General features: G+C 38.4%; 2 protein-coding genes across 6 annotated transcripts in view; one reads left to right on the top strand and one right to left on the bottom strand.

The window, feature by feature from the left end:
- The window catches only part of pip5k1bb (phosphatidylinositol-4-phosphate 5-kinase, type I, beta b), a 31,709-nt gene extending 23,722 nt beyond the window's left edge, over nt 1-7,987 (top strand). For both annotated transcript variants that reach the window (XM_077562092.1, XM_077562091.1), the window contains exons 10-15: nt 357-405; nt 497-581; nt 2,562-2,723; nt 3,381-3,507; nt 7,017-7,140; nt 7,220-7,987. In XM_077562092.1, the coding sequence (XP_077418218.1) occupies nt 357-405; nt 497-581; nt 2,562-2,723; nt 3,381-3,507; nt 7,017-7,140; nt 7,220-7,222 (550 nt within the window). In that variant the 3' untranslated portion in view covers nt 7,223-7,987. The remainder of the gene's footprint in view (nt 1-356; nt 406-496; nt 582-2,561; nt 2,724-3,380; nt 3,508-7,016; nt 7,141-7,219) is intronic.
- A 995-nt stretch (nt 7,988-8,982) lies between these two features.
- Nucleotides 8,983-24,114, bottom strand: part of LOC144048744 (ceramide transfer protein-like) — a 25,042-nt gene continuing 9,910 nt past the window's right edge. For 3 of the 4 annotated variants that reach the window (XM_077561015.1, XM_077561017.1, XM_077561018.1), the window contains 15 exons: nt 21,978-22,085; nt 21,762-21,900; nt 21,434-21,517; nt 21,162-21,319; nt 17,050-17,142; nt 16,882-16,968; nt 14,991-15,083; nt 14,727-14,804; nt 14,042-14,137; nt 11,934-12,066; nt 11,787-11,857; nt 11,581-11,709; nt 10,600-10,729; nt 10,401-10,531; nt 8,983-10,331 (listed from right to left, as the gene is read on the bottom strand). In XM_077561015.1, the coding sequence (XP_077417141.1) occupies nt 10,404-10,531; nt 10,600-10,729; nt 11,581-11,709; nt 11,787-11,857; nt 11,934-12,066; nt 14,042-14,137; nt 14,727-14,804; nt 14,991-15,083; nt 16,882-16,968; nt 17,050-17,142; nt 21,162-21,319; nt 21,434-21,517; nt 21,762-21,900; nt 21,978-22,085 (1,527 nt within the window). In that variant the 3' untranslated portion in view covers nt 8,983-10,331; nt 10,401-10,403. The remainder of the gene's footprint in view (nt 10,332-10,400; nt 10,532-10,599; nt 10,730-11,580; nt 11,710-11,786; nt 11,858-11,933; nt 12,067-14,041; nt 14,138-14,726; nt 14,805-14,990; nt 15,084-16,881; nt 16,969-17,049; nt 17,143-21,161; nt 21,320-21,433; nt 21,518-21,761; nt 21,901-21,977; nt 22,086-24,114) is intronic. The other variant, XM_077561016.1, reaches the window with a different exon arrangement.

Here is a 24,114-nt window from a genome sequence, read left to right as displayed (position 1 = left end):
CCAAGCACTAGTTTGTTGTATTTTTTGGAGGGAGGAAGATGATGCGGTAATGGAGGGAGAGGCCTTTTAGCTCATAGGATTTCTGTGAATATAAAAGTGTCACTTGTAGTGTTGGTGGCTGGTTGAGGTGAGGTCAAGTCCAGCGGGATAAATAGTGAAGAGCCAATTATTTTTTTAAGACAGACCCTAAAATGTAAAATGTTACATAATCCCAAACAAGGGTGTACTTTAGCAAAAATAATAAACTATAATTAGTGGTGCCAACAGGGGGTACCATCGACAATTTGATGAAGCGTAAAAGAAAAAGTTTTTACAGAAACCTTTATAACAAGCTGTTTTGTTCTTGCTCTCTGCAGATTCATAAAGAAGTTGGAACATTCATGGAAAGCTCTGGTGTATGATGGCGTAAGTCCACATCAGCATTTTTTTTTTTTTAAAAAGGAAAAGAGCCTTTTACATGATCATAAAATCAACTCCAGACATTTTCTGTCCTCAGGATTCCGTGTCGGTGCACCGGCCCGGCTTCTATGCCAGCCGCTTTCTTAAGTTCATGAGCACCCGGGTCTTCAGGAAGACTCAGCGTAAGTTTGCCTTTCATGTCACAAAACAGCGACAATGCATTTTCTTTCTAAATTTCGTCATATTATTGTCGCAGTGTGCCGGACGGAACACTGTTGTGAAATTAAGCGGAGGGATAGTTCCTTGAATTGTCTTCCTGCTCGTCTGCTCCTATGTGCTCATAAAATGTGGGGCATGTGGCCAACTACGAGCTGAAACCTTTGTTTTGGCATTCCATGATAATAATTGCATCGCTTTGTCAAATTAATAGCTATCATTTGCAATTCACAATCAGCAAATATTAACTATTAAGGAAAAATCTTATAAATACTGCATATCAACGGTACTTATTTATATGCAAATATTTTTTTTCAAATTTTTCAGGAAACACAAAAAATTTATCCATTTGCATCATGAGGAGATGATTTAGGCAAAAATAATATTTGTTGCAAAAAAAATGACTCAGGCAATTATTTTGAGAGGGTGACGATATGGGAAATTAGTCGATTTTGGCCTCTTGCGAACTTATAAAGATAATAATTGAACAAAATATATATAAGAATATATAAATAATAATAACATGAATTATAATAATAATAAATATATTAGTGTTGTCAAAGTTAAAGCGTTAACTGATTAATTAATCACAAAAAATTATCGCATTAATCATGAATTAACGCAGATTAATCGCACTATTAATTTTGACCATAGATTAGCCTTTAGCGTGACAGCGGATGGCTACGTTAAAGGTAGCACAGGTTGTGTTTGAGCAATAAACATAATTACATGCATTAAAGTAAAGTATTTTAATAAATGTTTGCGTATCACATTTAGAATATTTGTTCATGTCAAAATATTGGGGTCATTTTTTTCCATTTTAAATTATGCAAGTAATAAACTGATTAGAAAAAGAGGAGGATGAGCGTGTGCAGTGGATCCAAAAATGTAGAAGACTTCCTCATAACATTAAATGTCAAAAGAATTAACACATAACCCGGTGCTCTTCAAATTTGGCGAGCAAAAAATGTTGTTAAAAAAGTCTTTTTTGTTAAGCGATTAATCATGATTAATCAAAATTCTAAGATGTGATTAATCTGATTGTAAAATTTTTTTATCGTTTGACAGCTCTAAAATATATATAAACGTACTTGCAAATATGTTCAAATGTACTTGTAGGTTAAATGTTAAAAACATGTCATTTTTATTAATCTAAAAAACAAAGAAAATTATGTTTAGTTTTTTGGACAAAAAAATAAAATAAAATGTACAAATATTTACTAACTTATTATTTCTGTACGAAAGCATGGAAATATTTTAGACTGGCAAATTTGTTCAAATGTATTTGCAAATACATTAAAACTTATTTAAATACGTTTTGCATTGTTTTCTATTGATTAATTAGCAATATTTGTTGTTGTGGCTGAAGTTTTTAGTATTTTGGTTACCTCATTTATCAAAATGAGAGTGGCAGATTTACGAAAGCGAAGAACTGCCAATGTGGAGTAAATATTTTTGACTGGGAAATATGTTTAGTGCAAGTAAAAAAATAAATAAATATATATATATATATTATTTTTTTTTAGCCTACATTATACTAATTCATTTGAAAATTAATTAAGTACAAAAAATGTCAAGAATATGTTGGCAGGTAAAAAACATTGTGGCACCACTTTACAAAAAAATGTTTTCCCATTTTACTCCAAAATACAACCATCAATAGAGTGAGTGATTGAACCCAGGAAGTAAAAATGGCGTTTCTAATTTGGACCCCGATGAGAGCTTTTGAAACTGATCAATAGAATGAGCCACTCTCATGTAGAGTTTTGCTTTCACAGCCGTGTTTGGGAACTTCCTGTCGATATTAAATATAACCACATTATGCAACCATGCGGGACCCCTTGTGGGAATGAACACGGCCCGAGCGCTGATGTGAGGACTAAACTATTAGTCTGCACTTCAGTCTGATTTCCCCTCCCTCCTTTTTTTTTTGTGTTCATGTGCAGAGATTCGATTTTCCCCTTCAAAGAGGACCCGCACTTCAATCCATGCTCTGAAGTCGTCCTCTCAGGAGATCCTTTCATCGCAGGTGGATGAGAGGGACGAGGACAAGAGCAGGGGGGACCGGCGCTGGGGGGCTCGCAGTCTGGCAAGTCTGGATGGACAAGGTGCATAAATGGGGGGCGAGATTTCTGTTCTTGGCTAAAGGTTATCTTGAACGATACTCAGAGGAGTTTGTTGTTTCGTCATCAGGTCGACTTTTATGGCACTTGCTGCGGTCGCTTAACTCATTCACTGCCATTGACGGCTATAGACGTCCAAAAATCATTTGAACTATTTCTATTAGTTTAACATTTTTTTTCCACTTTTGTTAACAAGAGTATAACAACCTAGAAAAAAATATTGTATATTTAGAACAGATATACAATTTGTGATTAATCGTGAGTTAACGATTGAAGTCATGCAATTAATTACAATTTAAAAATCGCCCCTAATTTTTGATAATCTTTTTTTAAGATTTTTTTTTTTTAATCTAGGTTTTTATACTCTTGTTAACAAAAGTGGAAAAAAATGTTAAACTATTAGAAACAGTTCAAATGATTTTTTTTACGTTTATAGGCGTCAATGGCAGTGAATGAGATTCACTGCCATTGATTGAGATAAAGTCATTTGAAGACATTTTAACATCATTCAGGGATGGATCTTTTTTTAGTGGCTGACAGGGGTGCGGACCAGAAAGCTATGATGTGAAAATGATGATTCACTGTATGCAGTCACTTCCATTTGCAATGACAACCTCCATCTTGTGATGTTTGCGTCCTCAGCCGTGTTTGGTTCTTACCAGCATCCTGAGCTGGTCCCCGCCAACTCGTCCTACTTCAAGGGCTCCTCCATGGGCACGCTGTCCTCCTCCTCCATCTTAGTCGGCGTGGACAACCAAACAGACGAAAGGTACGGCGTCTTCATCACGTCCCTCTTGCTTTTGGTCAGTTTGGCACGCTAGATGTCCATTTTGTATACAAGACAACCATTGGTAGGGCACATGGGACAAACAATCCACAATGTCATTCACTCCTAATTGCGGTTTAGTGTCTTTAGTTAAGCTAACATTAGGGCTGAATAATTAATTGCATTCAAATCGACATCACAATGTAGTAGAATGCAATTTCATTTTGGTTGGTTAGTACTAGTAGTGATGGCCAAATGAAGCTTTTTTTTTTTTTATTCCTCTAGATGGCACTCAGTGGAAATTTCATCAATTTCCATTGCACTAGCCTTTATCTTTAAATCGAGAGCACCATCTAGAGGAGTCAAAAAACATCACAAGTGCTTCATGAAGCTTAATTTTCCCAGCACTGGGTAGTAGGTTTTATTTTTTTATTAGGGATGTTCGATACCACATTTTTCTCAGACCAATACCACTACGAGTACTCAACACTTGAGTAGTCACAATACCGATATGAAGTAGTCTACTAATACCACTAGTACTTGTGATACATGAAATTTCCTTAAAAAACAATTTTAAAGAAATATCTATACATCCCATTATAGCATTTTTTACCCTTAAAATTGCATAAAATGTATGTCAATTTTCTATTCTTCTAATTTCTACTTTCCGATATTGAAACAGCCACAAGAGGGCGACCAATACTGGTATCGACCGCTGTCACGAGTACCTTGAAATAAAGTCGAGTATCGGCCCAATATAGGGACCTGGTATCGGTACTTGCCTATCCCTTTTTTATATATATATATATATATATATATGCATTTGCATATTATATTTATTTTCTTGATAAGCGGTTCAGATAATGGATGATGGATGGATGTTTTTAAAACAAAACATTTATTGTATTTAAATATGCAATGAATGTAATTATTTTTGTCGTGTGTTTAATTTTAGTCAACTTGGGGGTGTCTTGAACAGTTTAAAGGATGTTTAACACACACATATATATATTTAGATTTAGATTATTTTATTTTGAAAAATGCAATTTATTGTACTGTAGTGTCTTAATAATAATAATAATAATTATTATTATTATTATAATCTACTACTAATTAGTCGATTGGTGCTTGATTGTCATGGTGAGCAAGATTAGTGGAGCAGCCAGGACACCTCTCATGTTTATTTTTAGACAAGGATGTTGGCTTGGCTTCTTTTGACTTGTACGTCTTTTGTCTGTCCACCAATTCGTGTTTACCACATTTGCAAAGTGGCTTTACGAGCTAAAACAAGGCGGTTCTTCCTCTCTGTTGCTTTAATTGTGTCATGGCTGGCTGCCCTGCCAGAGTGCAGTTTAGTGCTTCAAAACACAACACCAGCAGGCCCTGGCCTTGGGGACCAGAAGGAGGTCATGTACGTGTGTGTGCGTGGGTGTGGGTGTTTTCATAGGCGTGGCCACACACACACACACACACACACAAGCTCCCACGCAACACACACGTCTTATTGGCAATAAATACGTCACAGAAGAAGTGACTCGGAGCCTCCAGGATCCGTGAGCACTTTAAGCACTCTATACAGTATGTTGCGGCTATCCAAGCTCCCGTGAAGGTGTCACCGCTCTTTTAGAGGGTTCGGGTTACCTCACTGGGTTTTAGTGTACATCATGAAATATTCATGCTTGTGTTACATCAGAGTCTACTCACTTCCTAGTGGTGGGTTCACCTTTTCTGTTTCTAAGGCTACAATGTGCTGCTTATCACCTGCTGTCTCCTTTTGAAAAGGAATAGAAACTTAATGAGATGGCAAGGAAAGAGGAGGCGGTTAATTAATATGTGAGACTTGTATATGTGAATGCAGTATTGTTACTTTTTATGCTATTTTGATTTTCGGTGTGAATCATATGTCAAAAGAGCAAAATACAACACTGGAGTGTTCATTTGAGGGAAGCCCGGAGCTCGTGAAAGGAAAAGCAAGTCTTCTGCTGCCCCCTAGTGGATTAAAGCAAACTCGGCACCAAATTGTACATTTTACGCGATGAACACTTCCAGTGTCTGTACCAGATGTGATCGGGCTGCCAGATTGTATCAGGGTCGCCTACCGATGGCGTCACGCTAGAGGATTGGCTGTAGATTATCCGTTTACAATTGTTCAATAAAGTTATTACGGGAAAAAATCCAGTTGACGTCAAAACATTGGGAAAAAAATATTAAAGATGTCATTTAAATAACAAAATGTATGGGCTGAAATTGTCAAAACGTAAATGAACTTAAGAATATAAAAGCAGGATACTTGAAGATTTAACAAAAAAAGAAAAAAAAGACTGAAGCACCGTCGAGTTTGCCGATGACGTCAGTACAGCAGCGCTAACGAAATGCGCGATGACGTGTTCACTTCGGTTTGGTTTCTTTTTTTAGCAGTTCACAAATCACAATACATCACAAAAAATGTCTTAATGGTAATAGGACCACATTATCAATCTAGGCAATTAATTTGTGTATTTATCATTTATTCAATCTATTTTATTATTTAATATATCTTTACCTAGCTTTTATGTTCCTTGGTTTATTTACGTTTTTACAATTTGAGGCCGTACATTTTGTTAATTAAATTACATCTTTAATATTTTATTTCCAATGTTTGTCGTCAATTGGATCATTTCTAGCTAATCCTGTAGCTTGACGTGTTCGTTAGGCGACCCCGATACGATCTGGCAACCGGATCACATCTGGTACCGACACCGGCATGTGTCTCAAATGATCTTTAATAGAAAATAGGGGGATGAAATATGACAAAAGTAGAAATCTATATACACTACATGTATTCAGGATGCGCCACATTTCAAACAGAAATCTGGAATATTAAGGTAGATTTGAGTTATTTATATAAATGAATGTTGCTTTATTACACATGCTGGAAAAGTTTCTATTTTTTATTTTTTTTATTACTCTGGTTTAACATTCTATGTCGTATATCGTTTAAAAAGTACTTCATTAAATTGTGTTCAAATTTACATAACCCCAGACATGATGGAGGTGACTAATGTGATTTGGATTTTACATGTGATATTTGTATTAATTGGCAGATTAATAGGTTTTTGGAATTCTTCCCTGCCAGATATTGGAATCCGCATTGGCCTTAAAAAAAAAAAAAAAAATCCATATTGGCGTGGCCCTTTATATTTTGCACATTAAACCTAATTCATGGCCACAAAATAGTATTTTGTATCCTTGTGTGGCCACAAATCTAAAATTAGCAATTTGTGTGTGCGTTCTATTTATATTTTCAACAGAATTTAAGGGAGGGAAAAAAATCCCAATGTCATGTCTGGGGCTCCAAATGTGTGAACTCTTGAGGTGAACTTTTCTTTCCAACGCAGACATGTTGATCTTGCCGCTGTCAGTCTCGTTGATCACACGCTAATAACAAAGTGTCGACACAGCCGCCCGCCTTGCAGCAGGTATGCCCGCTATGCACTTCCAGATATGAAACGGGAACATTTCTTGGGTTTCAGAGAGGACGCCGGGTCCAGCTCGACATTCACCCTGGAGGACAGCGCCATCTGCCTCACGTCCGAGCACAGCACCATGGACGTGGACCTGGACCGCGATGACGGATCGGTTCTTGACGTCTACTTGGTCAGTTGGGAATTGAATGACATCATACAGTTGGTATACATTGGTTCTGATATTAGTATGTTCTTCTCATTTCTTGCAGTGAACTGAGGAACTTCACACCGCCTCACATGCTACAATCTCAGCCTCCCCCCCTCCCCTCCCCATTTATTATGCTGCTGCTGCAGTCATGTTGCCACTTTTATTGCCAACGCGAGGTTGACAGTGAAGAGACGTCACACGCCGTGTGATGAAGAAGACACTTTAGGTCATTTTACGTTTCATGTATCTTATCATGGCCTCCACAGCAATCTGCTCTACAGTATATTTATCTACTATATATTTTATTCTGCTGAATAGAAAGACATTTTTTTCCAGCTCCGTTAGTTGCTGATCTGATGAGAAATGTTTACAGTGGCAGGCGAGATGGTCACACGGTCTGGGCCGACAGCAGCCCGACCACCTGAAAGTCAGGTGAAGGGAAGACAGGAAGGCTGCACCCTCTCGATGAGAAAAAAAAAAAAAAGAACATTTGGAAAAAATGTTTGGACTCCTGTGGTAAAAGATGCATTGCAGGGTGGAGTGGCTCACATGAGCACAAACCTGGACGTCGTAGATTATTTTGATAGTTTTGTTTGTATCGCAGAAGGTCATTTCATACTGAATAATGCAGCCTTTTACAAATCTTACATCATGATGCTGTCTGATAACTCATCAGTTATTTCCAGCTATAAATGTTGAAGACCGGGATCTTGTGAGTCAATGCCATCATTTATGTAAATCAACATTTTCCATTTGCTGATAATAAATCACATGAAGACAATGCATATTTATAAAGGAGACTCCTCTGAATAAAGTGACATCAACAGCATCTATCCTTTTCTTCATTTTCTCTGACACAGCTGGGTTAACATATTCATGGTTTCCTGCATTGTTAGTCATCATATAGATGATTATCATTAATAAATAACATTTGAGCAAAATTGAAAAATGTTATTTCCCCCCCTGCTAGAACACTTATCTGTAATATGTTTATAACTGTAAAGTTGATATGCCAAGACTTCTGAAGCCGCGAGGCCGCCATATTACCACGCCCAAAAAACGTTTCTAGACAGTTACAGTATCGAAACTGGAGAACATTTGAGACAATACTTAGTAGAAACAGCATGATTTATGATGTTATAAATTTGTCAAACATAAACAAGATTTTAGACATTTTACAGCGTGCCTTAAATACATGTATAAATCAATTGCTTAATGACGTTTACAGGAGGAAACTTGTATATATATTTTTTAATAAAACAATTCTACATGTAATTCAACATAAGATTCCTCTGCCAAATCTAATATTGGGGTCTAAAGAACTGAGCGATAAAAGAAAAAGGGGGTCTTCAAAGCAGTAAATACAGTTCACTTGTTAAAAAAAATTGTATATGTCTTAAGTGAATATTAAGAAAGCGACATTCATAAGCGGGATGAGAGTGCTAAAATGGCCGCTCTGTGGCTTCAACAGCTTTCACGGGCGTGTATGGGCTATCAGATATCCAGTGTAAAATACAGACCACATCAGCGTGCTACAAGGACGTTCGAAAGTGTCGCACTTCGGTGACGTCATCTACCAAAAGCCAATAAAACCGCCTTCAGATAGACGTCATTCCTAGACGACGATTTTGCGGGGTTTTACTTTTTTTCTACAAATTAATTTTGTTGAACAATGAACAGTATACAATATTGAAATTAAGATAAGAGTTTAGTCAGTGACATTGTGTGTGTGTTTGGGGGGTAAACATGGTATTCCTATCTTAACAGTTAAGGTGTCAACTTCCTTCCACCATAATAGAAAAAAAAGGAACATTCTTCAGCACATTTCCGTTGTGTAGCAATTTTAATTTACATGACATTGTCAACTTGCGTTACATTTAGTGCAAATAATAACACTTCTGATGTACGACTTACACATGTACAAAGTGTGCGGATTAGTGACATGATATCAAAATTAAAAACAATAGCTATATTTTTCAGCGAACATGGTGAGTAGATCTTATAAATTAATCATCCACAATTTTTCTTAAGCTCTGCCAGCTAGAGGACGATTGCCCCAACATTTTAAAAAAAAATAATAATAATTTGATGACAACGCTGACAAATGCAAAACAACCCAGAGTTGTTTTGAACATTGAGGTATGATCATGATGTGAAATGCTGAACCTCCCACCCCCGCCCTCAACCACACAAAATCACACTTCCCGTCACTCCTGATAAATGCACATGTGGTGGTTGTATAGTAACAATGACCAGACTCACGCTGGTGTCTAAGGCATCCCCGGGCGTAGTTAATCATTATCAGTCACTGTGCACAGTAGCGTGCCACACGAAATGTAATAGTAGCGGTGGAATGCTAAATTTAGGGCGAAGGTGATATACTAAATGTGCATGTAGACAAAAATATTCAAGACATTTCTAAGGCTGCCGAAAGTTTGGGGATGGGTGGGGGTGGGGTGTGCATTAAAAATCTACTTGACTCTCAATTAAAGAGAGGAATCTTTACACCACAAGCCACTATGGCAACCAAAATGGCCGCCAGGTGCGAGCAGATAAGCTGCAACATAGCATCTGTTCTATTCGTCAATGAGACATCGACCGGCATCTAATTCAAGCGTTTTAACAGTCAATTCACATTTTGTCACTTTGGTAAACTAAGTGTGGTTTTGTCTGTACAATACGTCGTGTCCTCACGGTTGCCGTACAAATATAAAGATTTTGGAGAGAAATGCGCCTAAAAAAAAAAAAAAGAAGAGAAAAAAGAAGAAGGAAAAAAAAAAGCTTCAGACGCTCGCCCTCCTCGGACCGTGGGCCGGGTCGTCACTAGAGGGTGGGAGAGGCGAAAAACACTCATTCCCTCACACTCTCTTTAGCAGCAGCAAACAAGTAGCATCGATGCTATCGGTTAGCCCCAAAAGACAAGAAGTATGTAATCATAAGAAATGTACAAAACAATCTACAAAATAAACACAAAAGCAAATAACAATCATTTGAAAACCACTGAGGAGGAAAATTTAAGTAGAAAAGGACCCACAGGTGTTAAACTGGAAGGACAAATACTGATGGACTAAAGCCACACAAGCTGTCTCTTGTGTTCAAGGGGGTCCTTGGTTGTCCTGGGCGGGACACGTGTTGCACGCTGTCGTCTTTTTCGGGTGTCAGCCTTCACCTTCCTGAAGGAAAATCAAGTCCATGATTGGAGGGTAATGTTTTGAAATGCATTTTTTTTTTTTGGTACGTACCTCTCAAAACAGGATGGGCTTCCCCGAAGTCTTCTCCTGGACGTAGGAGGTGAAACGTTTGAGGAACTTGGGATACTCTCTCTTGGCGACGGCTCTGAGCACCGAGGCCGGCGCCCAACCACCGGGATTTACTGCCCCCGCACAGACAACATCAGGAAACACGCACAGCATACAAACCGATGAACGTGCGTGCACTCACCGTTGGCCACGTAGGTGATTTTACACAAGATGTTGTCCCTGCTGATCTCTTTATCGCCCTCTGGTGGACTGACCAGAGTTTGGCAGATCATGGCAACGTTGATTTTGGCTCGGACGCACCGATTGGAGGGCTGAAAAAAAACAAGAAAAATAAAATGATGCAACTTAATGGTGTCAAATTGTCACTTACTAAATATTTCCTACATAAAACTGATCCCCAGATGGAGGCTATGGAGTATTTGCAGATGGAGGAAGTCACATCAAGTGAAAACTATCATTAAAAACACACTTTTTTTTTTTTAACAAAAACTAATTGTAACATCTTTTATGTTTACAAAATTAACAAAAACTAATAGCAAAAATGCCCGTTTTCTTTGTCAATATCATGCATGAGTTTTGGGGGTTTATTTTTTAATGTTTTTACTTTACTACTACTTTTTGGCCATACAGAAGAAGTAGCGATAAAGTTGTTCAGGAATTGTACTTAATTTTACATTATTACACAATACTTACAAGACTTTTTTTTTAATACAACAAATACTCAATGTGAACAAAAAAAAACTATTTAAAAAAACTATTCAAAAAAAAACTAATACTAAAGCTAACAAAACATTTTAGAAAAAATAACTAAAAACTAAACCTAGCAGAATTTAGGGGAAAAAATATCTAATTTATACATTTTTTAAAGGCAAATTTGATACACTTTGATTTTGTAAAATCAAAATAAAAAAATTATTAATTAAAAAAATAAGCAGTTTTAACAATGTGGTGGGTCATATCGACCATTTTTGCTGTATAAGAAACAAACGTAACAGGTTTGAAAAAAAAAAAAGTGTTGTAACGTAAATAATTTAATACATTTCATATAACTTCATTTATGAATCGAATTTTCAAATCTGTCCGTTTCAAAATCCAAATATGGCTGTTGGCTTTGACACTAATTGATGCTGGGAAGAACTGCACTCGTGTACTGTCAACTTACAGCCGCATTTTCGTGATCCACCGAGAAGTTGCACACCAACCAGGTATCGGGATCATTTTCGTTGGTTGCCAGAATCTTTCTGATGGCCGACAGATAGAGCACGTCTCTCTGGGAGGCCGGCCACACCCTCTACGGCGCCACAATGAGTGTGAATTACAAACAGGAAGTCAAAAGAATTGGTCTCTCCAAAACGAAATCCGGTTTACCTTGTGTGTCTGATAAACGATAATGGCGTTGTCGGAGAGCGTTTCCACCACGTTGAAGTTTTCAATGGTGGCTAAGGAAGAGACAAGTGCTTGAGTTTCACACATGGGATGACTTGAATGGAGCAAAAAGTGTCGACTTGAACTTACTCTCCCAGTCCATGCGCACCGCAGTGTCCCAGAAGTAGTGGCACACCTCGTGTCCCGTCACCCCTTTGACGGCGTGCGTGGCTTTGAGGGGATCCAACACGATCCCGTTCTCTTCCACTTCTCTTCTGTACACCTGGGAAATATTGTGCCACACATGTCAAACGTAAACGGGGGCAAAAGTACAGAGAGCATCGAGAAAAGACAACAACAACAACAAAAACATTAATTAACTCATTCACTGCCATTGACGGCTATAGACGTCAAAAATTCATTTGAACTATTTATTTGTTTTTCCCCCCACTTTTGTTAACAAGAGTACGAAAACTTAGAATTTTTTTCATTTTACATTTAGAACAGATATAAAAGTTGTGATTAATCGTGAGTTAACTAGTGAAGTCATGCGATTAATTACGATTAAAATTTTTAATCGCCTGACGCCCCAAATTTTTAATAATCTTTTTTTAATCATTTCCTTTTTTTTTTAATAATAAAAATAACTAGTGAAGTCATGCGATTAATTACAATAAAAAATTGTAATTGGCTGGCTATTTTTTTAATAATCTTTTGTAAAAGAAATTAAAAAAAGTGGAAAAAATGTTAAACTAATAGAAATATATATATATTTTTTTTTTACGTCTATAGCCGTCAATGGCAGTGAACATTATATATATATATATATATATATATATATATATATATACACACACACATACACATATATATAGATCCACAAGATCCGTGCATTTTTTTCAATCCGATATTGTATGTGTCACCTATAATGTCTTTAAACAATACACAAACTATGATCCCAAAATAGTTGAATATTATTTATTTCAAACTAATCTTAAATCATTTGACTTAATTTTTTTTATTAAAAACAAAAAGCATCAACAGTGCTGGCAGCCAGGTCAGCCACCACTGCACTATTATGTGACTTTTTTTTTTTTTTAACACCTTCCTCGTCACGGTACGTCCCATCATTACATTACGGTGAACAAATAAGGATCTTGTTGTGCATGGCTAAACTTGTCTCGTGTGTTAAAGCTTCTCTAGCTAACTTAGCTTAGCATAGCTTTCCTCAAGGCGCATCTACACAGCTAAGTGATCGCGTGCAAGTGTAAAGTGACATTTACTATGAGAGCAGGCAAGCGTGACAGTCGCAGCTGGATCTTTTTTTAATTTTATTTTTATTATCAAATTATTATTATTTTTTTTAATTCTTATCATTAGGGCAATTTTGCCAAAAAAAAACGCAGAAAAAAGGTGCACCCAAAGTAAATTTGAAGCCGTTCTTGAACCATTCGGAGTATCAGTATAGTTTTTTGTTGTTGTTGAAGATATTACTTAGATTTTTTGCCACCGGTGGGATGTCTGCACGATAAGGAGTTAAAGGGGAAATCAACCCCACCCCCAAAAAATCTTGACAATACGTTCTATGCAGCCTCACTTGTCTAAATACGGTATTCTGGTTTATATTGCGTAAGTGGAAAATGAGTTAAGCAGCAAAATCCAACAGTTTGTTTTGATGTCAGAAGGCGGCCATTTTGCCACTTGCTGTCGAGTGAAAAGGACATCACAGTTGCTCAGGTCTCAGGTAACAACCAATCACAGCTCAGCTTCAAAAAACAGATGAGCTGTGATTGGTCGTTGCCTGAGCCCTGAGCAACTGTGATGTCATCTTCAGTCGACAGCAAGTGAGAAAATGGCTGCCCCATGACATGGCTAAAAACGGTTGGATTTTGTTACATAACTCATATTCCACAAATGTAATATTAATCAGAATGTCATGTTCAGACTAGTGAGGTCACATATAACATATTATTGTCAGGAAATGTTTATAAGGTTGACTTCCTCTTTAAACCTAAAATGGTGGCGAGACCCTTCCTCTTTGGCCCACCCTGAATATTTTATACTCAACCAGCACAACATAAAGTACATTAATAAAAACAAAAACTGTATTTAAAAAAAAAAAGCCTTTAAAAAGATTTGTTAAAGCTCTTGTATCACATGCATGTGCAGTTTTAGACATTGTTGTGTGTATTTATAGAAGAGTTGTCTGTTTTGTCAGGTAAACAAACAAGAGAGACGACTCCAACGCAGCCTCTCACCTTCATCTCTCCTTCCTCGATGACCAGCTGCCAGTTGGCATCTCCGCCCATGTCCTGAAGAGAGTACGTCATATGATTCTGCACCATCTCCTCCACCTAGGAGACAAGAAGCTTCTGAATTCCAGACATTGGGCTTCACATTTCTTGGTCTGAAAACAAGTGATAAGCACTTGTTGTTGTTGTTCAGGGGGATAATATTGTTGACAATTTGTCTTGTTGGTTTAAAATACACATTTTAGTTCTTGACATGGTGACAGTGAAGAGTTTTAGGTTTGCAGCAGCATTCAATAAACAGTGCAACTATCACCCAGTAGCCGGAATGTTATCGCAGAGGTGTTGGGAATTTGTCGAGCAAACAGAGTCAGTGGGCAGTAACCAAACATACACAATATTATGCAGAATGAGTTATGGAAATAATGACTCGAACCCGCTGAAGGGTCAACAATGCATCAAGTCCACAATGAGGGGTGTTTGCCAACGCGGTTAAAGCAGGAGGTGGAAAAGAACGACATTTGACTAGGTCAGACGGTCAGTGGAGATTTTTCCACTGATTGGAATGATGTCATCATGTTGCGATCATTCCCAGAAAGGAAGGTTAAATAGAACATGTTTTTTTTTTGTTCTCTTTCTCTCTCGGACTGTAAAGTGTACGTGCCCTTGCACATACAAGGGCCCTCCAAATTACCTGAGTGCTGAATCTGTGAATGTCATCTGAAGCACTGACTAGCTCGGCAGAGGACAGGGAAGAGCAATGACTACGCGCCTGTGCAGCAAAGAGATGTTAGAAAGAGAAAGGAATGACAAACTGGAGAGAAAAACAAAGCACCAAAAGCAGAAAAACCAGATGCTCCGATAGTAACAAGTTACAGATTATTTTCGGTGAAATGGTGGCCATATCAAGACTACAGCGTAGTAAGTGAGGGCGGAGCTTTATGAATGGCTGTTGCACCTTGGTAGCGAATCTGTGTGTGCCGATGCTGGAGTAGACGTCGCCGGGAGGAACGGGAGTCAGTCGAGGGATCCTGACCTTTTCCGACTGGCACTGAGGAACACACGAGTTTCATGAGAGACAAGATGGGAATTTATTTTCCCCATAACTAAGATTAAGATCATGTTTTTTGGAAATCTTGTTCTCACACTGTATGCTCTTTTGGTCATTCTAGCAAGCTATTTTTTTTAGGGATAGACTGATATTTTTTTGAATATTTTTTTTGACAATATGTTCTTTGCAGGCCCACGAGTCTAAATATGGTATTCTGGTTAATATTGCATTAGTGGAATATGAGTTAAGCGGCAAGATCCAGCCGTTTTTATCCATCTCAGGGGGCGGCCATTTTGCCACTTGCCGTCGACTGATGATGACATCAATGATGCTCAGGTCTCAGGTAACAACCACTCAAAGCGAATCTTCAGAAAACAGGTGGGCTGTGATTGGCCATTACCTGAGCTCTGAGCAACTGTGATGTCATTTTAAAGGGATGCTTGACTCATTTTCAGCAGTAAAAAGTTAATGTCTTGTCCAGAATTAATTTGATAACTTCATTATTTTTTCTTTAAAAACACATTTTTCCACTTGCTGTCGACTGAAGATGACATCACCTGTGCTGAGGAAGTAGGTAACGACCAATCATGTCTCACCTGTTTTCTGGGTTTGGTCAGCAAACTGAGCCATGATTGATCGTTACCTACTTCCTCAGCACAGGTGATGTCATCTTCAGTCGACAGCAAGTGGAAAAAAATTGTATTTTAAAGGTATTGATTGTACATGAAAAATAATGAAGTTACCAAATTCATTCTGGACAAAATATTTACTTTTTGCTGCTGAAAAAGGCTCAATGACAACAAGTGGCAAAATGGCCGCCTCCCGAGATGGATAAAAACAGCTGGATTTTGCTGCATAACTCATAATCTACAAATGTAATATTAATCAGAATGTCATGTTTAGTTAGACTAGCCGATAAAAAGTACATTTAAAACCATTTTAATCTCAGGGAACTATTTATTTTATTTGTTTTTCACTTTGTAAGAAATGCTGCCGACCATGGGAACTATTTGTTTTTGTTTGACATTAAAGCAAAGTGTGAAAGTTTAAGAATTCAGGTATTTTGAAATGTTTGAAGAAAAAATATTTAATGCAGGAAACTATAGAGAGCTATGGTATTTAGTTGTTTAAGTTTCCATTAAAATTTTTAAGACGTATTGATAACCTTGGGAGCTCCCTGAACATGTTAAAAATGTAAAAGGATGTCTACTGTTTAAGATTTCTGACAAGTCAAAAAAAATGTTCAATAAACAAGCTTTAAGACATTACAACAAAGTCAAGATTGGCATTTATATTTTTAAAAATGTTGACGCCAATATCTCCCCCCACCTTTTTTTTACTGAAAATGAATATTGGCTCCAAATATCGGTAATCGGCCTCCTTGACTTCTAATAATCGGCATCTGTATCAGCCCTGAAAAAACGGTCAATCTCTACTACTTTTGATTTCTTTACTTTGCTTTTGAATCATTTCAAATAGATTTAAAATTTTGCACTTTAAGGTATGTGAGGCATATTGAGTTACGTTGTGTATGAAATGCGCTATAAATAAGTGATTCTATTTATATACAAGTCACCTGTTTTTCATGTCTTCCTCCTTCAACACACCTGAATCAAACGAGGGGCTGTTGATCATTTGATTCAGATGTGTTGGAGGAGGGAAACATGGAAAACAGGCTGGATCGCTCTTGAGGACCAGACTAAAAACCCCCTGCCCTAGGTACTAATAATAATCTCAACAATGTGAAAATGTCTCTTTTAAGGGCGAGTGCTGCGAGTGACGCAGATCGACAACACACCTGCTCTTCGATCTTGTCTTGTCTGTCGAGCGCAGCTTCCACCGCATCAAAGAACTCGTCCTCGTTGATCAAACTGTTGGGCCCCTCCTGGAAATGCGGGCAGTCAGAAATAAATAAATAAACATCAGGTCCAACAAAAAGTTTATCATCCATGTAATTCCGTCTCGCCTCGTAATCCGGCCCTCCGTAGTGTGACTTTTTCTTCAGTTCATGCACAGCAGATTTATAGGCGTCTTCTACCCTCCTCCTCTTCTCCAGTTCCTGAAAACAACAACAACACAAGTTGGGTTTCTTTTTTATTTGGTATATGCAGTGGATAATATAATGAGAGCCAAGAGCTTTTTCTCAATTAAAAAAATAAAATAAAATCACAGCTGGAACAAAGTGTGCTATATAAATAATAGTATAATCATATAGTAGCATAATTATAGTATTGTAATGTTTTTTCTGTGATGCAGAATGGCAAGGATTCCTGTTAAGAGGTGTCTAATATTTGGAACAGCTCTTAAAGATGGAGGCAGCACTTCATGATCAACTGCTGGATTATAATTAGCTTTAGCTAGCGTGCGGTCCTGTGTATGTGATGCAGCAAAACAAATACATTCCGATCCTCACCATATCAACAGTGCCATAGCGCATTCATATTTCCGCTTATCAGCAGCAAATGCGGTTATCAGACGGCTGTGCAAATTAATTTTAGCCACAGAGTCATGGGCAGTTATTATGCATCATAGCTGAATTGTGATGACACAATTCGGCAAAAATCTCTTAATAATAGATTTACTTGGTTGTTAGATTTGAAACCTGTTAGATTTGAAACTTGATAGGTACGGAGGAACTCCAAACACCCAACTACACATCTACAATGCTGATATTGAAAATAATGGACAAAAAGAATGATAATATTGTCATTCATTATTGAGCAAAAGTTGTTGATTTAAAAAAAACAACTTAATTAAGACTTCATGGGTGCAAAAGTATGTGAACCTCTCATTTAATCAGACATTGCATCTCCTTTTTTAAGGAGAACTTCATCCAAACACTTTCTTTAGTGACTTATCAGTCTTTCACATCTACTTTGGGCGATTTTTGCCACTCTTCCTTGCAAAATGCAGCCAATTGAGAGCGGTTGGATGGACGTCAAGCATAAACTGCCCGCTTCAGGTCCCGCCACACTATTTTGAAAAAATTCAAGTCAGGATTTTAACTGGGCACATCCAGAACATGAATCTTGTTGTTCTTCAGCCATTCCTTGGTTGTATTGCTGGAATGCTTTGGATTATTTTCATGTTGCATGATCCATCGTCCACCAGGCTGTAACTTCACAAAGGACGGCTTCAGGTCATGATCCAGGATTTCACAATAATCCTCTGAATTCATGACTCCCTGGACTATGTGGACTTGTCTAGGTCCTGATGATGAAAAGCCAGCCCAGGACTTAACTGTAGGGTTCTTTTACAGTGTTGACTTTTCACCAAACATGACTGTTTCAGTTGTGACCTAACAGTTCAATTTTGGACTCATCTGTCCACAGAAGGGACTTCCAAAAAGCTTCAGGTTTGTCCAGGTACTCGCTGGCAAGGTTGAGATGGGCAGCTTTGATCTTTTTTTGTGAGCAGAGGCTTCTACCTAGCAAGCCGTCCATGAAAGTCTTGTCAATTGATTTTTCTTCTGATTGTTGAAGCATGCACGTGTCCCAGATGCAGCAAAAGAGGTCTGCAAATCCCTCAATGTGATGCACATGTTGGCTTTCACCTGAATTATCATTTGTTTGTCTTGTGGCTCTTGCTGATATTTTAGAAGGTCATCCACTTCTAGGCTGGATTGTAGTAATTTTCTAGTTGCAGATGATCTGCTTCACAGTGGAATGATGAAGCTCTATTTTTTTATTTTTTTTTTTTATAGATGCCTTTATAGCTTTCCCCAGACAGATGTGCTGTTACTACCCACTTCCTGAGATTTCTCTTCCTCTCAGCATGACTGACCTGTATGGGTTCCCCTGGGTAAGACTAAAGCGATGTTGTTTTGTCTCTGTATCAGTCAGTGATGCACAATTTCTTCATGCTAAACCTACACACACACACACACACTATATATATATATATATATATATATATATATATATATATATACTTACTTCAATTTCCCATATGTCCCTTTTAATTAATCTGACCTAACTGAATAAGGTTACTATAGTAGCGAAACATAAAATAAAATAAAAGCAAACTAAATGGTGGTTAAGGAGTAATAAGTACATTTGAATTACTGTATACATAAAATCTTGAAAACTGATAAACAACAGTGAACGTCTCTTTTAAACAACCCAAGCAACTGCAGATGAACAAACTATTTGATATTAATATCATCATGGCGGCAGCTACTGTACACAGTGAAGTCATAAAGCTAATATATTAGCCGCTGGAAGAAGCAAAAAGACTCTAGAGTAGACAAATATGGGAAAACACCACCGCACTACAATGGCCATCTTAAGACGTCACAATACTGCCTGAGAGGGCGCTTTCAAAACACAAAAACCTGCCAAACCAGTCAAATGATTTATTTTGCCTTTTACAGCGATCATGAGAGTAACTAAACGCTTGTACATTTACTGTTGCGCCAACAGGGCCAAAGAAATGTACTTAAAATGCAGCTCACTTTTTTTTTTCAAAATTAACGCACTGCGCAAACCAGACGGAGCAGACAGTGTGTTTGCTGTAAGGTGTCGTCAGCCGCCACAAAATAAACATGAAGTCTGCTGTCAGTTGTTAGCTTCAGCCATTCGGAGACCTACTTTGAAGAAGAGGCTGCAGGTCTGTAAAGGTATCCAGTGTTGCGTCTGGTACTTGAGCACCTCTGACCGCCGCTGCTGTTTCCAAAAACTTAACCAAGACGTCCGAGCAGTCATTTTCCGATTCACTTTCTCCTACTAACGTACTCTCCCCTTCCTTACCCCGTAATGGCAGCTAAACTTCACAATCAAAACAACATTGAGGTAAAAATTGGTTTCAGTTGGTGCAGTCGAAGACGCTTCGATCTCTTCCCGGCTTTTGTACTCTTTAGGGTTGGGCAGCAAGCCATTGCACAGGAACTGGTTTGACAACATGAGCAGAGTCAATCAAGAGCAAAGAGCATTCCTTTACCGACACACATGCGCACACACACAGGTCGCTAAAGTTCAAGCTAAACCCAATGAATATGTGGCTTATCGGCACACCAGTCAGGCTGCTGGCTTGTCGCTTATTGAGGGCAACGTGTGCATTTGTGTGTAAATATGAGTCTCTTAAAATGGCGTTCAACTTGCAAAACGCTGACATTTTCCAGCTAGAATCTTGTCAAGACCCAAAAATGTTACATCAGAGTTTTATCACCTGAACACAACGGCCAAGGACAGGTGAAAAGTGTGTCAAACCTTTGATCAGCAACGCCTGCTGAAACGCCCATTCAGGAAAATGTGCGTCAATGCAGACTCTACCACGTGTGGACAAAAATATCGGGACAGCTGTCTATTACACCTGCAGGAAGTGGGAAATAAAATAAAATAAAGACAGCTGTAACAGCTTCCGCTTGTTCAGGAAGACTTTGCCAAGTCAGCAGTAATTTCTGTTGGACACTAGAGGGCCCAGCTCACAAGTTCTGTTTTCGTTCTGGCATGCCTTCATGAACCTTGCAGAAAAGCGACTTCTCCAAAGCTTTACCAAAAATAAGAATAGTCCATCATGCTTTAATGAACTAGAGCCGTAACTCATTCACTCCCAGCCATTTTCACTGAAGCAACCCCCTTCGCTCCCGGACGGTTTTACTGGATTTTGACTGATTTTGCAAGGCCCACAGAATATTGTGTTCTGTTGCTATAAAAATATGGAACCTACCAAATGAAACATTAGAGTATCTTCTTTCATCAGGAAAAAAAGTATATTTGTATCCGTTTCCGTTTTGCAGAAATTAGCATTAGAATATAGCTAATAAGTTTTGTCAATATTCATATTCCTGGTGAAAACACTGACAAAAAGAGCTTGTTGGAACATGGCCCTGGCTGATCTCTTATTCTCTGCTGCCACCTGCTGGCCTTTTTTTTAAGCCACCTCTTTATGTCAGAAGCTGCATCAAAGCCTTCTGTATGCTCTTGCATAAAAAAACATTTAAAAAAAAACATGTAAACCCGTTTTTGGGAGAGAAGGGCAAAGTATTTAAAAACGTTTTTAAAATATTTTTAGGATTCAATGAGTTAACATTGAATTGATTGCTAAATAGTCTTGACTTTATGTTCTGTGCATCAGTACCTTCTCCAGCCTTTTCTGCCAGCTGTCTTCACGTTTGACCATCAGCTCAATGCAGTGTGACAAAGTGGACAGGATGCCCGCCGTGGTGGCCTTGAAGGTGATGGCCTCTCCTTTGAAGTCTATGCCATTCATGCCTTTGGGACTGGCGGGGGCGAACACTGTCACAGGCAAGCAAAACCCCAAAGAAATAATAAGCCAATGTGACAGCAACTTCACCACATCATAGATAGTATTTTATGATTAGACCAGTCAGTAATCTGCAGGACACTAACGTTTCTCTTTACTGCCGTTATTGTTGTAACAACATTCACCGTCTGGCCTCGAGGCGGCTGGGAAGTCATCTTCATCCTCCTCCACTGTCGAGACCAACAAGTTAATTAGTACAAAATAAACAGTATTGACTTAGTAAAATGCGCACAATGCTACACAAGATTCGGAAACTGACGCAACAAAGTGCTCTGCATGTTGCTATTGATTTTTATTTGATTTTTGTTCTCGCCAGCAATACTTTTGTTCTCTGTTCTACTCGCAATGGAATTTTGTAAACAGTAAAAAGAGAACCAATTTAAAGAGAAATGATCCCTTAACGTGATCGGTTACCTCTGTCCCTGTGAAACTCGTCTTTGGAGACCGCATCGGCGCAGGAGTCAAAATATTTCTGCAATGTGTCCACTTGTCTGCAAAGAATGTCCCGGAAGGTCTCCATTTCTGCTAATTTCTCACACAGCCTGTGCCCCTTCTGAACAGGAAGACGCCATTTTAGCACTCACAGCATTGGATAATTATTTCTAATTGCTTGATGGATCATGTACTTACCTTGAAAGAGGATGTTGACGTGGCAGACAAGGCACTGGCTGCTGAGGTGAGGGACAACATGGAACCATGACGCCTCAGACTAGATTCGGACCCATACCCGGACTCCGCCTTTGGAAAGGGAACGACAGCAACAAGGAGACAGGGGAGAGTATAATTACAACTAGAGAATGAAAAAGTAAGACAAATGGGGAAAGAAGAGACAGAGAGACTGGGCACATTAAGCGATGTGCTTCCAATGTCTGTAAGCTCGCACAAAGAAGACAGAGAGAGGAGAGAACAGTTCCAGCAGTCAGCAGCAATGAGCAATGCTGAGCTGGACAAGAGCAGGACCTCCACCTACACAGCCAAACACTAGAGAAACAATGAGAATGACAAATATGCACAAACCTACCAGCAGCAGTCTTACCATGGTGAAAATAAAGCCTACTCTGTCCAAATAGAAGTCTTACCTTTCAACCAAGTCAATCCTGTACTCTTTCTCTGAAAAAGTGTCTGTAAAGTTGCTGTTCTGCATTTCCATCTACTATGTAAATTATCCCTACTGTTACATAATAACCACCCCCACACCAAATTTCTCCATCAATGACATGGTCAGCTTGGCACCATTTTCAAGCCACAGCCAGACTACATTGTCTGAAATGCTACGCTACAGTGGAAAGAGAAGCAGAGCTGCACCGACATTTGGTGAATGCGCAAATTAGCATGAGTTGAAAGTTAGCTTGTGGTTGTATTTGAGTTTTCCGACACATTGTGAATGCACACCTTAGCATTAGTTAAGAGTTAGCTTGTGGCTGTATTTGTGTTTTCCGACACATGGTGGATACACACATTAGCATTAGTTAAGAGTTAGCTTGTGGCTGTATTTGTGTTTTCCAACACATGGTGGATACACAAATTAGCATTAGCCAAGAGTTAGCTTGTGGCTGTATTTGTGTTTTCCAACACATGGTGGATACACAAATTAGCATTAGCCAAGAGTTAGCTTGTGGTTGTATTTGTGTTTACCGACACATGGTGGATGCACAAATTAGCATTAGCCAAGAGTTAGCTTGTGGTTGTATTTGTGTTTACCGACACATGGTGGATACACAAATTAGCATTAGTTAAGAGTTAGCTTGTGGTTGTATTTGTGTTTTCCGACACATGGCGGATACACAAATTAGCATAAGCTGAGAGTTAGCTTGTGGTTTTATTTGTGTTTTCCGACACGTGCCACATATGCAGATCTGCACACTAACTTAATTCAGTAGCTTGGTGATGAAGTGCTAACTTCATGAGGGAAAATGCAATCCATGCAGTCTTGTGGGTATGTTCACGTACGCTTTGCAGTTTGTATTCAATTTAAACTTGTGGCTCTGCTCAGCTCCACCCCTAGTAGTCATGGTCAAATGATCCACACTCACAATTGGCCCAGTAGTACATGGGGCAAGGAATAGTTGCTTACTTGCATAAGACTTTTTTTTTTTTTGCATAAGACAGAACTGCCCCAACAAAAAGGCTGATTTCAGCAAGACAAAAAAATTGGTTCTATTACAGTAAATAAAAGTAATTCTTGATGCTTGAGTATTGTTGGCTAAAGCAAGTCACAGACATGTGAGAACTATTTAAAATGATGATCATAAAATACATAATGTCTCCTTTAAAGCTGGAATGAGCCAACCCCAACGGGATGCCAACGATGCCTGCTCCATCCCACGTGTTGTCACTGGCTCCAATATGCAGATAGGATAGTTGTGATGCAACTTGCACAAACATGCATTGAGTGAGGAGCAATGAAACAGAGTAGAAAACACACCTAGAGTTGCCATAGTGATCCTCTCACTTATTTACCCTGATGATTTCTCACACAGAAAATTACTACTGATGAATTGGACTTGTGATCTAAATCCTTGTAACCATAAATTGAGATTTTTCAATGACAAATTTTAAAGCGCTGCAAATGCACTAATAACACGGTTAAAGGCTGAAGGCTTGCTGTTGTACTAATAATACTGATCAGAATATTTACTAACCCTAATTTGGACAAATCAAAAAGGGATATGTCCAGGATAATCCCTGCACAGTAGCATTACCTTTGAGGGTAACATGCCAAATGAATGTAATCTTACACATAAAAGACTTGAAATTAGGGCTGGGC

Source organism: Vanacampus margaritifer, chromosome 3 (assembly GCF_051991255.1).
Source record: "Vanacampus margaritifer isolate UIUO_Vmar chromosome 3, RoL_Vmar_1.0, whole genome shotgun sequence".
In the NCBI taxonomy this organism is placed as follows: domain Eukaryota; kingdom Metazoa; phylum Chordata; class Actinopteri; order Syngnathiformes; family Syngnathidae; genus Vanacampus; species Vanacampus margaritifer.
Note: the sequence above shows the minus strand (reverse complement) of the source record. Positions and strands in the feature narration are given on the sequence as shown.